This window comes from Puntigrus tetrazona, chromosome 5 (genome assembly GCF_018831695.1).
Source record: "Puntigrus tetrazona isolate hp1 chromosome 5, ASM1883169v1, whole genome shotgun sequence".
In the NCBI taxonomy this organism is placed as follows: Eukaryota; Metazoa; Chordata; class Actinopteri; order Cypriniformes; family Cyprinidae; genus Puntigrus; species Puntigrus tetrazona.
This window is the reverse complement of record NC_056703.1, coordinates 286,676-301,603: the sequence shown is the minus strand read 5'-3', so window position 1 is coordinate 301,603 and position 14,928 is coordinate 286,676. Positions and strand designations below refer to the sequence as shown.

At 35.6% G+C, this 14,928-nt stretch overlaps 1 protein-coding gene across 1 annotated transcript; it reads left to right on the top strand.

Annotated features, from left to right (window-relative positions):
- The first annotated feature begins 2,222 nt into the window (after window positions 1-2,222).
- mybbp1a (MYB binding protein (P160) 1a) lies at window positions 2,223-14,471 on the top strand. Its single transcript, XM_043238853.1, has 27 exons — window positions 2,223-2,444; window positions 2,733-2,828; window positions 2,911-2,994; window positions 3,070-3,144; window positions 3,256-3,363; window positions 3,926-4,116; window positions 4,566-4,733; window positions 5,253-5,370; window positions 5,625-5,914; window positions 6,580-6,690; window positions 6,790-6,915; window positions 7,077-7,283; window positions 7,419-7,527; window positions 8,094-8,178; window positions 8,265-8,428; window positions 8,977-9,093; window positions 9,198-9,338; window positions 9,459-9,632; window positions 10,004-10,161; window positions 10,403-10,537; window positions 10,669-10,750; window positions 10,833-10,964; window positions 11,613-11,681; window positions 11,796-11,909; window positions 12,219-12,317; window positions 12,404-12,528; window positions 13,469-14,471. Exons 1-27 carry the CDS (start codon window positions 2,250-2,252, stop codon window positions 13,806-13,808), a joined length of 3,813 nt encoding a protein of 1,270 aa, XP_043094788.1. The 5' UTR covers window positions 2,223-2,249; the 3' UTR covers window positions 13,809-14,471.
- The last annotated feature ends 457 nt before the right edge of the window (window positions 14,472-14,928 follow it).

The following is a 14,928-nucleotide window of genomic DNA, read 5'->3' as shown; positions in this document are numbered from 1 at the left end:
CATTATATATATATATATATATATATATATATATATATATATATATATATATATATATATATATATATATATGCAAAAAAAAACTACTTTAAGGTCCAAATATTAATTATTTATTAATTGCATATTCTATAATAATTTATCCATTGGCAGTAAAATAAAATTATAGTAATTATATGAACTTCCCACAACCCAGGTGTTGCTTAGAACTCTTCAAACAGCTCTTAATGATTATGAGAGTAACAGACAGCCTCACAAACACACTGTAAGAACAATTCCACTCTTTAACTTTTCCACTCTGACTCGCTGACTCCATTAAACCATTTGTTTAGTTTCACACCTTTTGCATCCACTGGTAATCATCGTTCCGTTTCCTTCACACGCGGCCATTTACAGACGAAAAACATTCAGTAACGGGAACTGATTTCTGCTATCTGTTATCTAAATAGTTCAAGAAAAATTGGGGAGCAAAAGGCGCTCACTCAAATAATGTGATCCAGGTTGAAGAAACAAGTGGAAAAAGACTTGAGGCGAGATTTCTAATGAGTGCTTGTTTGGAGGGCTGTCTGTGACACAGACTGATGATGGCAGGGGAGGGGAGGCTTTATGGGGGGTCAGGCCTGCTTTGTACGGTTTATACAGGCCTTTCCTTATTAGTGACTGTCATGCTGGTTCAGACTGGGCATTTCTAGAAAGACTGTAGAGCATGTGTGTGTGCGCTCTGAATCACTTCTGCCAGCAGTCACATGAACATGTAAAGAGGGAATGAGTTAGTAAAAGTGAGTGATTTATATATATATATATATATATATATATATATATATATATATATATATATATATATATATATATATATATATATATATGGATTAAAATATAACAAATAATAATAAGAATATTTAAAGGCAAAGTATTTAAGGCAAAATCTTGACATAAATTCAGCTTATTCCTGTATAAATCTGAAATTACCTAATTAAACAATTAAATTATTATTACAAAGATATTACAATTTGCCTGGAGATTTTTATATTTAAATTTGTTCATTTATAATTGTTTTAAATATGTAAAATATAATATTTATTCATATGTATATTATATTTTTTATAGTATTATACATTAAAAATTTATATTGAATAAAGTGACTTAGTTTTCACAAGATTCTCATTACAGACTAAAAGCAACATATGTACGTGTGTGTGTGTGTGCGTGTTACATACTAATATATGTTAATATATAATATGTATAATATATAATATATCATATATACAAATACATGAACAGAAACAAAATAAATAAAACAATGAGATGCACAGCTGAGGTAATCTTTTTATATTATTTATATAAAATAGTAAAAATAATACAATTATGAAATAATAATATATACAGTAATGTGTGTGTGTGTGTGTGTGTGTGTGTGTGTGTGTGTGTGTGTGTGCGTAAAGTTTCCAATTCCACAGCTTTACGATGTTGGTAACTGTACAGATCACAGTAGCCACTGAATTTCACAGCAGTGACGAAAAATCATTTATTTATGCATTTATTTTAATTTAAACATTGCTTGACAATTAACTAACTAGCTAACTAACAAAATTTACTTTAGGACCATTTCATATCAGGTCTTCTCTGATATCATCTGACCACTCCAGTGGATTTTTATTCATTTTAAAATCATGTCCAAGCCATTATAATGACATGATGTAACAAAACACTGATTCGTAAGCAGAAATTTGAAATTCAGTTCTCTCTGTTTTAGTCTTGCAATAATGCATGAATAGACAAGCAGTAATTTCCATAAGCCTCCAGCAGAGGGCGCCATTACTTCACAATGACTTCCGTTAGCATACCTGGCCTTGGTTATCTGTTTCTTCGAGTTTTCTTTTTAAAAGAATGAATGAAATAATTAATTAAGCAGACAACCTGAAGTAGCTGACATGCTTAAAGCTAGTTTTGTACGACTTATTTTATTTTGACATAAGAACTAATCCAGGCCACCTCGATTAGAAACTGTTCTCTCTTTTATTTCTATCACTTACCTGTTAGCGTCAAACGTGTTCAAAATGGCCTTTAAACCCATCGATACGTGAACACCCTGGTAAGTTATAAAATAATCAGTAAGTGACCGTTTAATTCGGGAGTCGAACAGAACGTCCTGCAGTTCCAGTTATGATTCGAGACTTTTATTTTGAAAGTACGGAGCGGAAATAACCCTGGAAAAAAGGTCCTCGCGGTCCCCACGTGTGCGCCACATTATCATGGTTGCTGTGATGCAGACAGACATGGGAGAGATCGAGGACAGCAGCGTGAAACCTAAAATCACCGATGCCAAAGGCATCCTCAAACAGAACCGACAATTCCTAGATTACTTCTGGGACATCGCGAAACCCGAGCGAGAAATCCGCCTTAAAGCGATAGAGGACTTAATTGAACACTTGAAGCAGAGCGAGAAGGTACGGGCAGATCTTTTTTTATCACCGTTGATCAATATTCCTTGCCGAAGTTGGCTGTTATAGTTATAAGTGCTTTTTTACCACCAAGCTGCCGTTATCTAAACAACTGTCTTTTCGGTTGTATTTGTCTGTGTAACCACGTGGGTTAAATGGAGCCGTACTGTACAGAGGCCTCCTTCAGACGTTTAATAAACGCTCTCGATTGAAGAATCGTCAGTGAAAAACGTCAGTGGATTCACATTCATCTCAGAGATCTATGTTTGCTTGCTTTGTGTGTCCTCCACCCAGCCGGACGAGTTGAAGTACTCTCTGAAGAGACTGGTGTGCGGTCTGTCTCACGCGCGAGAAGACGCTCGCTCTGGATACAGCGTGGCGCTCGCTCAGGTACCTCAGACCAGACCAGCGCCGTCTGCACAGCTTTCCGCGGCGGTTGTTCGCTGTTAAATGTTTTGTTTCTTGTGTGAAGCTGCTGAGCGTGTTTGAGGAGATCTCGCTGAAGTCCACGCTAGACAGCGTCAAGGCGCAGCACAACCTCCTGAAGGCCAGAAAGGTGAGGGTTTGACGTGAAAGCCCGACGTTTTTCTGTCGCGGTCAAACTCACGCGACGCTTCGGTTCTTTTGACAGAAACTCTTGAGGAATGCAGCGTTTGGGAATTTCTTCGGGGTGCTCGCTCTGTCTCAGTCCACGCGTCTGCATAAAGTAAGAGAATCCTAAACTAGGAGAGAGGTCCTGGAAGCGTGTTATTTGGTATTATTTGCTCTCTGAATTGTGCTGATGGTGTTTTTCTGCTGATGGTATGCTGTCTCTCAGGAGCCGCAGATCATGCTGGAGTGTGTGCAGCTCCTGCAGACTCTCTCCCAATACAGAGAACACCTGAGAGACCTGCCCAGAAAAACCATGACTGACATCCTGTCAGAGGTGATTCTAATGGATTATTTCTCTCTAATTTTGTTGTATAGAAATCAGAGGTGCTCGGCCAGCATTACAAATAATGTGTAAATGGTATGCATATCAATTAACATAGTAATATACAAACATGTACGTTATAAAATATTTAAATGTTTAATAATGTGTGTGCTGTGCATTATTTATATTTATATATGTATGTGTGTGTGTATATATATATATATATATATATATATATATATATATATATATATATATATATATATATATATATATATATATAATGCTCAGCACACACATTATGTAAATAAAAACATTTATTTTTGTATATTGTTTAACAGCCCAAATTTGTTGTTATCGGTGCTGATTTTCTTTTTTTCTTAAATGTCAAACTTTCCTATGAATGGTAGTGTATTGTAGTTTCCATAAAATATTAAACAGCTGTCTAAAAACAGTTTTTAAACACTGTAGAAAAAGATTGTATAACATCGTATAATTCTAGAGTAGGATTTAAAGCATATAACATTGACTTCTGAAGATCTAATGTTTAATTTGCGCTGTGTATTTTGTCTAGACGTCGACGGAGGTGTTTAAAGAGGTGCTCCTGAGCGCTCTGCAGTCTGACCTGACCTCTGCCCTCAACACCCCCGAGCAGCTGGAGCTCCTCCTCGTGGCCATGCAGAAGTTCCCCTCGGTGCTCAAAGCAAAAAAACTCAAGAAACTATTGGGAGCCACAGCAGTCATTACGAAAGAGAACATGCCAAAGTGAGTGCGTCTCACTCCCTCTGCTTTCTTACTCTTACTATGTGTTTTTTCCTTGTTTTCAGACATTCTAATATATGCAAAAATAGTAAAATAAAAATTTACCTAATGTATGAATTATTGACTGTATTATGTTTATTTTAATTTAGTCATTTATTATCAAGTCTATTTATTTATTTTAACTGCTTTAAAATGTATTGTAAATTTATGTGCATGTAAAAGAATAATTAAATGTATATGTTTTATAATTTTATATGAGCATAATTAAATTTTAAAATGATAAATTAAAACTTATTTTGTGTTGATTTTTCATTAAAAAAACAAACAAACATGGTAGGGTGCGTTTCAGTTGCATATTTGTGTTGATTTCAATTGAAAATGTAGCTTTATATACACGGTAGGTTAAAAACATGCTGATATTTTGTGCTTTATTGTTTGACGTGTACTTCCAGGCTTGTGGAAGTTTTAAAGACGGTCGCTCGCTCTGTGAAGAAGGAAAACATTCTGCCCCCGGTGGCATTTGACTTGTTACAGGCATCTCTGCGGGAGGACAACTTCGAGATGTTCTGGAATGAAGCCATTATTAAAGGGATGCTGTCAGAGATGCCTGGACCCACACAGTGAGTTTAACATAACCAAACCTTTACCTGATCATTTATCTGTCTAATGGATATTATTTCTTAGAATGTAACTTGCAGCAGTTGGAAAGCAAGACAAAAATTTTATTGTATGCAAGCATTCTTTTGTTTAAAATGTAATATAAGTTGTATAAATTGAATTTTAGTTATTCAGTGTAATTTTGTTTCTTTCATGGTATTTATTCATGTTTACTAATGTTATTTAATTTTATTTAAACTATTAATGCATTTGAATTGTTTTTTTTTTTTAATTTTAAGATTTCATTTACTTAAAACATTTTAATAATAAAAGCAAATGTGTTAAAATGTTCAAATTATTATTTATGATATTAAATATCTTTTAATTTCATTGTCCAGAGAAATTAATGCAAGTTAAAATGGAATCGTTTGTACTTAAAAAAAAATAAATAAATAAAATAAAATTCTTTTAAATGTAACAATTTCAATACCAATTAGAATATGATGACTAAAACGTATACTTTTCTCTTTCTTCATTATCAGTTATTTAAGTTTCCGGTTGCTGGGAGCGTCTCTGCCGCTGCTGTCAGTCCCTCAGCTTGAGTTTGTCCTGTCCAGTGATGTGATGAGATACTACGGTCAACACGTCCTGTCCGCACAGGTCTGTCTTTGTGTTTGGTGATGTGTGTGTTTAATGCGATGGCTGTCAGGGATGCCATCTTTTTCTTTTTCTATTTGTAAGTGGTTAATTTAACCCAAATGTAGTGATCACTAGAATTAAAACTAATGAGATAATGCGACATCAGCGTAGCATACGGCCGTTTAATTTTGTGCAAGAATATATATATGTGCAATAAGCTAGTGCCGCGTTCTGAATATAGCCAGTGTGTGTTTATTGTGCATTTCTCCCTTCAGCTGGCAGAACGATACAAGTTTGCTCCAGAGATGGAGAAGTACTTGATTGAGTTCATGGAGGGCTGCTCTGACGCTGACAAACAGCACACCGTGGCTCTCGGCTTCACTCAGCTCACTAACCAGGGGTACCCCGTGATCCCGACCTCCTGGCAGCCTCTGGAGCACATGGGTCAGTCAGCGCTGGGGCAGTATGTGGAGTGGCTGATGGGGGCCTTCTGCAAGCCCCAGCTGGACAAGTGCATGGACTTCAGCACCCGCAGACAGATAGGAAACCAGGAGTCTGAAGTACAGTGAGTTCACACTGGATTTTTCAAGAATAGTTTTAAAATCATAATCAAGTCAAGAATAACGTTGTTGTTTTTTTTAAGTGCTACACTTTTCACTTGTGTAAAACCATATTATGGTAAAAACGTATTATAGTAGTAGTATTATTATATAAACAAAAATGATTGCCATTAATAGTTATGCAAAATATTAATTGTACATGTAGTAATAACTGTATTAGTAGCATTCAAAATAATTATTATTATATTATATATAATTTTGTATACATCAATTATTTTATATACATGTTTTTGGATTTGTATTATAATGCAAATAGAGTGTGTGTGTGTGTGTTTCTCTCTCTCTCTCACACACACACAATCTATAGTATATGTTAATATAGTATAGTAATATGTTAATAATTCTTAGTTATTTTGTATCAAACTATAATATAGATCTATTATGTACAATAATATTAAATACAAAATTATTTTGAATTTGTTTAATATAAGAATTTTCATTAACTTGTATGATAAGATATTAATATGACTAGATTAATAATCTTTATTTTTAGTGAAAAAAAAACCTGATTTGCAAATTATGGTAGTAATTCTTCTTTTTTTTTTCTTTTTTTTGTCATTTCCCTCTCATGCCAATTTCATGTTTGTTCGGTATTCCTTTCCTCATGTAGGAGTGACAGCTGTGTTGCCAGGTTTCGTAAATGGATCACTTCATGCCTCTCTTTCATTGTGGAGAAGCATAAGATTAAGAAAGAGGAGGAACTTGTCATGAAAATGGCTAGGTAAGTCACATTACGGTTTCATTAAAGGTCTTTACATGACTCCTGTGGCTGCTCCTCTGATATGAATCAATGGTATTGTGCTTTATCCTTCTTTCATAGGTTTATTTTTTTCCACGCCGCCTTTGATGTGAAGAAGCCCACTCCAGAAATTCCTGAGACGATGCAGGCTCTCTCAGTGCCCATAGATACACAAACACGAGCCGCCCTCTCTGCAGCCTTTTACGGGTGAATTAAAACTTATCAGTCAAATTGTATAAATTGAATTTAAAATTTTATATATATAATAAATGCTAATTGATGCAACACTTGCATGTGTAAGAATAAGTTAGTAAATGAAATGTAATCAATAATAAATACAATTAAATGACATACTTTATCTCCTCTAGTCTTCTGCAGGGCCTGAACTCAATGGCTGTTTTAGGTAATTCACCAGAGGCAGAAAATTTGAACTCCAGGAGGACTGTGGGTGTTAAAGCCGATGGAAGCATGTGGATCTACTGTGTGGTCCAGTACGCCAATATGCTCCTCAACCAGAGCAAACACGTCCAGAGCATTCAGACCCTCAGTCCAGAGCAGAGGCAGGGCTGGGAAAGGTGACGTATCCCGAAAAGCACTTCACCAAAAGCCGTTTTCCAAATTATGACCTGTTAAATGTAAATAAGAAAGGTGAGGAAGACGGACTGCCTCTCGGATGATCTTTTTAGTGATTTTGTGCTTTGCGTGTTTAGTATGCTGGAGTCGGTGGAGGCCTTGAAGAAAAAAGCGAAGAAGTCTTCCTCTCCTGAACACATGGCGTTTCAGCAACTCTTTCTTCTCGTTGGGGTTCAGATGTTTAAGGTTTGATTCTTCCAATGATTTATTTTTAGTTTTTATTTTTTTCGAAAAGCAGAAATAATCAAATGATTGTCGGTTAAGCTTTCCTGAAGCTCTAAAAGTAGAGCGGTTGCTAGAAACACCAGGGTCATGGGTTTGACTCGCAGGGAATGCGCGACCTGATGAAATGCGTGCTTTGATTGCAATGCATGATGCTTTTGGATAAAAGCATGATCTACCAAATCCATGAATGTACAAATAACCCATTAAAAAATACATTCTAAATTATTATGCATTTATTTTGCAATAATATGAATTGGTGAGATCCAGCTCGTTTTTGCAGCCACTGTATTATGTATAGATTTTTTTAATGACTTACTCTAGTTGTGCATGAGGGAGACTTTAATGCTTTAATGCCTGTTCAATTTGCTGTTTGAAAATGGTTGTTGGAAATTAAACAGAATGAAAAAAAAATCAAGCGCTTTACATTTCTATTCCAAATAAAACGGATAAAAAAAATTCTGAAAGTGGTAAAGACCTTTTATTTTGTGGTCTTAATGTGTTTTATTAATGTTTTGTCCCCATTCCAGGCTCCAGCTGAAAGTTTGGAGCTGCTGAATGATTTGCGGACCTGCATGGAGAAAGCTCAGGCTAAGAAATCTAAAAAGAAAGCTAGTAAGTTAGAGCAGTTGATGTGCAGTTAATGTGCTCTATTATTCCAGCTCTGTGATGCACTAATGGTGTGTGTGTGTTTGTTACAGAGGGTAAGAGTTGTGACGAGGAGCCTCACTGGGTGGAGGTGGTGGTTGAGATCCTGCTGTCGCTCCTGTCTCAGCCCAGTCGTCTCGTTCGTAATGTGTGTAAAGCTGTGTTTAGCCGTATCTGTCCTCACCTCACCCAAGAAGCTCTCAGCTCCATCCTGAACGTAAGAGAACGCTGACTAATTAACAGTGCTATTATTTACAACCATGTAGGTTTTCTAAAAAAAAAAATTGTTTGTTTTAGTGAATGTGCATTTTAATATTTTTATTGATTTGTTTTAGATCTTTAAAGTGTCCTTATTATGGGTTTCTGAAAGGTTTATTCTTCGGTTTTGGGAATCCCAAACAACAGCTTGACATGCATCAAAAACAATTTTTTTTGTTTATTTTTACTGTTTATGACTCCCAATCGATTTGTTCAGCTATTTATTCATTAACAAAAAAAAAAAAAAAACTAATCCGGTCATTGGTTGATTTAATTTAAAGTAGTGTTGTGAGCTTTTAACTCTCCAGACGAAATAATGTAGAGAGAGGTTTTATTTAATCAGGATTTAAATGGATGAGTGTTAAGCTGAGGTATTACTCATTTAATCTATTACTTGATGTGAAATTTTCCTTTGAAATCAAGGAAAGTGTGATTTATATGCGTAGTATAACATAATATATATTAAGATATTAAATCTGTTTTTTTTTTTTTTTTTTTTAAATATAGGTTCTGGACCCCAACAGGGATGAGGATGAAAGTGGAGTTATGGTGACTGATGAAAACAAAAACGGGAAAAAACTAAAACACAAAAAGGAGGACGAGGAAGAGGATAATGAAGAGGAGGTCTGACCATCACAAATGTGTTTATACCAACAAACTGAATAATTTAGCTTCAAAGTTTCATTTAGTTTCAAATGTTTCCCTTTTCTTGTTTATAATTTTATCAGGATGAAGAAGGCTCTGATTGCTCTTCATCTGATGATGATGATGATGAGGAGGAGGAGGATGAAGCCATGGAGGATGGAGAAGAGGTGGATCAGAACTTCCGTTTGGATTTGATGAAGGTTCTGCAGGGTCAGAACGCTCTGGTATGATAAATGACTCTTCACTACATAAATGTGATCTAGAATGTTTCTTTCATTCCAGTCTGAACTGTGCTGGAGGAGTGACTCGGTAGAAGTAATAGATGTTCTGTTGTTCTTGTTTAGGCCACTGAAGAGGATGGCAGTGATGAAGAGGAACTGGATGATGCAGCCATGATGAAGCTGGACGGAAGCCTGGCTGCTCTCTTCCTGGAGCAGAAGAAAAAGATCCAGGCCAAAAAAAACGAGAAGGACAGACTGCGCAAAGAAAAGGTCCTTGTTCGGGACTTCAGGATAAAAGTATGGGGTTTCTCATCTATTTTTATATCTACTCTTATCTGTAAATTTTAAAGAGATGTATTGTTTTAAGTTGGTTGTAGATGTTCCTATATTAAACAAATAATTATTTTATTATCTCACTGTAAAGTGTGATTTTGTTCACATAGTATTTGTGTGTGTGTGTGTATATATTCATCATAAATATACACAGTATGTAGACATTTTATGTTTTATGGATGCAATTAATCACTCATTTTAATTATTTCTTCTTAAATGGCATGCTTTTTGACAGTCAGCACAGTAGAACCTTCCTTTCCTACAGTCACACAGATGGTAAAGTATGCAGGTATTGTCTCCTCGAGGCTGATTTGAGTTATTTGGTGTGTTTTCAGGTACTGGACATGGTGGAGGTGTTCTTGACGAAGCACAGCAGCAGCGCTCTGGTTCTTGGGATGATTGAACCGATGCTTAGCATGATTGAGAACGGGATGAGCTCCGAAACCACCCAACAGGAGCAGGACTTCCTGCGCAAGGCTGCATACATCTTCAAGTGAGCCGTGCTGATCAAGTGTTATCCGTATACTACTAAAATGCATCAGTATAGCTTATATTTAAATTAAATTATTTTTATATTTTTAGTACTGAAACATTTTAGTCTTTATTATTTTTTTTATAACAAAATACTGCAGCTGAGATTGAGCTCACAGAAAACATGCTGCTAAATAGACCTTTTTTTATGTAGATAGTTTTAATTAATTCTCATAGTTTGTCGCTCGGTCTCTGATTGGCAGGCATCGACTTTGTCGTGCGAAGTATTACTGCAGGGAGATCGACGGACGAGAGGCGGAGCTTCACGAAATGCTTGAGCGTCTGATTGGCCGAGCCCAGAAACTGACAGACTCATCCGTGTCTCTGTACTACTTCAGGTGAGGACTTCTAAGATCGATCACATTTAATCTCATGTGGCAGGAAGACGAGATATACTTGTAGTGTATCTGATTGCGTATGTGTTTTTGGCGCATTTGCGTCTTTAAATCGCATCATCATTGTTTTGTAGTGCTGCTCTCTATGTGCTGAAGGTGTTAAGAGGTGTTGCGAGCGAACAGGATTCACCAACTGCACCGTCAACACCGGCGGAGGTAAACCACCATCTTAAATGGACACACTGTTGTTAATCTGTAAGTACTGAGGTTGATAAAGTAACTTGCCTTCTGATCGCAGCTGAAGGTTATGGGTAAAGTGGATGCTGAGAGAGTCACGACTTGCTTCAGAAAAGTGCTGACATCTTTCTTAACGAAGAGGAAAAGCCCTCTCACTGGACAAATGTTCATAGACCTCTTCGAGAGATTCCCTGTAAGTCAAAACAACTTCAGTAGTGAACAATATTCGTTCTAATGCATTTTTGGCTGTCATTTTTAATGTTGTGACACACCGCCACACTGTATTGTATTGAACAATTAGGGGAGGAATTTATTTATTTTTTCTCTGGCAATTGCAATAAAATAAATTATATATATATATATATATATATATATATATATATATATATATATATATATATATATATATATTTATTTATTTATTTTTGTTAATAAATATTAATGATTACATAATGATTATGTAAATTATTGTTAAATAAAATGAAACAAAATAAGAATGATTACAGGAAAATCATTTGGTAAAAAAAAATTTACATTTGATAACTTTTAAGTGCAGCTGTGAAATCACAATGTCCTTATTTTTCCAAATGCATGTAATATTCAACCCATTTTAATTAGATTAATCATTCAGCTCCAAATTAAGGTAGACGGCTCAATGTTAGTGAGTTTTGATATGGCCATTATAACTGTTACTATTGTTACTTGGTTAGCGAACTATTAGTAATTGTCGAATAAACCTTAAATAAGCGTCCTGTTAATCGTTAGGAGTCATGCACTGGAAAACATCTCTTCAAAATGTAAAAATAAAGCAGTAAGTGATCTGTTTGTGTTGTGTTTGAAGGTGTTTTATGTGAACCTGTTGGACACGCTTGTGGAGTGCATCACTACTGGAGTGAGAGAACATCAGCAGGTAAATGAAGGCGATCCTTCTGTGTTGGAGCGGCTCGTGATATATTGGGATGTTTAATCGGTTACTGGATACTTGCACTTAAAACAGAAGATTAAGTATTTTGTTTCGTTTTAGGGTCTGGCCTGTTTCATGGTGCTCAAGGCCCTGCAGTCTAAAGACGTGAAGAACCTGATGTCTGATGCTCAGAGAACTGAACTGTGTCAGAAAGCTGTGGACCAGCTCGTCAAGGTAGACCTTTCACCATTTAGTGCTCAGCACTGTTAAAACGTTTGGCCCCAATTCTACTGAAATTCATGTGCAAATATATTATTAATGTCAAATAAGTTAAACTAAGTAAAAATGTTTTTTAAATAATATTACAGTAATGACTTGCAGTCTTCAAATATCTTTCAGTATTCTGTTGCATTCACTTTACGTTAATGTCTTGCTAATTTGGAGGCATTCTGTGTTTAGTCAATAAAAAATATTATTATTTTTAACCGTGTGTGGGTGTAATGTATAATATTTTAATATCTATACTAAAATATATTCCTCCAGAGTTTTGAAGATGTACAGTGTGAGAACAAAACGGATCGAGAGAAGATAATCAAGGCGCTAGAGCTCTGTCAGCATCTTGTTAAATCCGTTCGCAATCAGGTAACGAATCAATGTTTTTACTAAACCTTCTGCTTTTACAAGGTTTTTAGTGTTAAAAAAAAAACACATTGTTTCTTACTGAGCAGATGATGCAGGTTAATCTGGAGCTCCTTCAGGATGTTCTCAAGTCGATGAACGCTGATGGAAGCCTGCAGAAACAAGGACATCTGGAGAACTCGTACTGGAATGTGATGCATTTATTTGGCGTGCAGTGAGTCATTTTATTCAAATCTATTTTGATTTATCATTTCAAGTACGCGTGCGTATGCATATGTTGAGTTCAGGACGCAGCACAGCGCTGGAAGATTCCCTGAGATGTTTTTCATTAAATCGAATGAAAAAAAGATTGCTGTAAGATCTAATGAAAGGCATTCAAATTCCGCACAGAATCTTTGTTATAAACGGATCAAATGGAACTGACGTAGAAAACCAGAAGCAGTAGCGCTACCTGTAGCCATCGTCTTGGGGCGGAAATAGTCCAATCTTATTACATTCATTTCATTCATCTTTAATTTCAGGGTTTTATCTTTTGAGAAAGTAATTCAAGCCATTTTCAGTTACTTTTAAGCATTTCACACATTTCCAGCATTTTAAATCTTCAAAGTTATCCAATTTGAATGTTATTTTTAATGGGATGACCAAAATATACGTTATGTAAAAATGTAAAAAAAAAAAAAAATTGCCATTTTAGGAGGAGCACTTTTGTCACGACTCGCATGATTCTTTAGAAATCATTTTAATATGCTTCTCAATAAACATTTGAGATTTTCAATGTTAAAAACTGGTTTTATTTTGTAGAAAATGATATACTGTATTTTTTTCAGGATGCTTTAAATACAAAAAATCTGTTGTAGCATTAACATTAAATCTGACAGTAAGGATTTTAATCAATTTAATGCATCCTCGCTGAATAAACCTTTCCTGAATCTTTCTTAGCCTAACATTTTGAACAGTAGTTTATATAAGTAGTTTATATGCTTTGTTTGCCAATGAATAATCATATTTTGGCTCGTGCCCATCATGTTCGAAATAAAAAAAAAAGACAAAAATTGCGAAATATGTGAAGTAGCTTTTATATTTAAAGTATTACATAATAAAATGTTTTAAACAGCAAATTTAACTTAAAAAAAACGGTCTCTTTCCATTTTTAGAAAGCCAAAGGTGGAAAAGGTGAAGAAAGTCGCAGAGGCAGAGCAGACAGAAAAGACCACGAAAAAGAAGAAGGGGTTCCTTCCTGAAACGAAGAAACGCAAGAACCGCAAGAAGCCCACCGTCCTGGAGGGAAAAGAGACGCCAGCCCCTACAGAAACCCCCGAAGGAGCATCAGGAGAAGGAAAGAAGAAAAAGAAGAAGAACAAGAGGAGGAAACAGCAGGGAGGAGAAGAAGAGAGACAAAATCAGCCCGCCGCAAAGAAAATGAAAACACAGGAGCAACAAAACAAGAAGAAGAAGAAAAAGAAAGGAGGACAGCAGAAAGCTGATGGGCAATAATCAGGCTGAAAACGATTAGAAGTGTCGCTGTCTGTGACGTTCAACACAAACTGTGGGCCTGGCCTTCAGAAATCTGACTTTAAGACCAGTTCTGTTTAGAGAAATCAGCCACTGTGAAGAGAAACTCAGATCTGTGTTATTTGCCCGTTTGTGATTACTTGCATGATAGAATTTTTGTAAAAACAATGGATGAAATACTAAAAGGTTTTTTTATTCTTGTTGTGTAAAGTACAGTGTTTGCATCAGTCGTGTCAGTTATTTGAAGAGGTGCGTTCTAGTTACACTTTAAAACTATACAAATAACAAGTGGGAATTAACAACCAGCGTTACATTTCGGTATACAATGTTTTGTTGTGCTCCACTGTTAGCACGGGATTTTTGCGTTTCTTAACATTAAACATTATTTTGACCCTTTCGACAGAATTATTTTATCAGTTTTAACATGCATTGTAGTGTTAAATCAATCTGCCTGCTTTGCAAAAAAAATTATTTTTATGAAATACATACCGATCAGTAAATAACTTTAAATATATATTCTTAATATTATGTTTTAAATAATTTTTGATCATTGTAATCTGATCTATATACAAATTGCATTCACATAATGCACCATAATATTTGTACTGCAGTTATGTCTGATTAAATGCACATTATTATTTTTTAGTTTGCTTCGAACAAATCGTGTTTGCTTCAGTCTGGACACAATCCTTAAATGATCTGAGATGTCAAGCACTCAGAGGTTCTACAATATATGTAGAAACTTAATTTTCTGTGAAGTTGCAGTGATTTTTGTGTAATATATATATATATATGAATTGAATGAGTAACAGTCTAAGTCCAGGGTTCTCAGCTCTGGCCTTCAGAGTTTAGCTCCAGCACACCTGAGCAAGCTCATCAAAGTCTTCAGGATCACTAGAAAGTCACAGGCGGTCGAGTTAGATCAAGATTGGAGCTAAACTCTGCAGGAAAGTGGATCTTTAGGGCCAGGTCATGCTTTTTCAACCCTGGTCCTCAAGGGCCGCTGTCCTGCAAATTTCAGCTCCAGTCCTAATCAAACACACCTGAACCAGCTAATTAAGATGTTCAGGATTACTAGAAAACTACAGGTAGGTGAGATTGA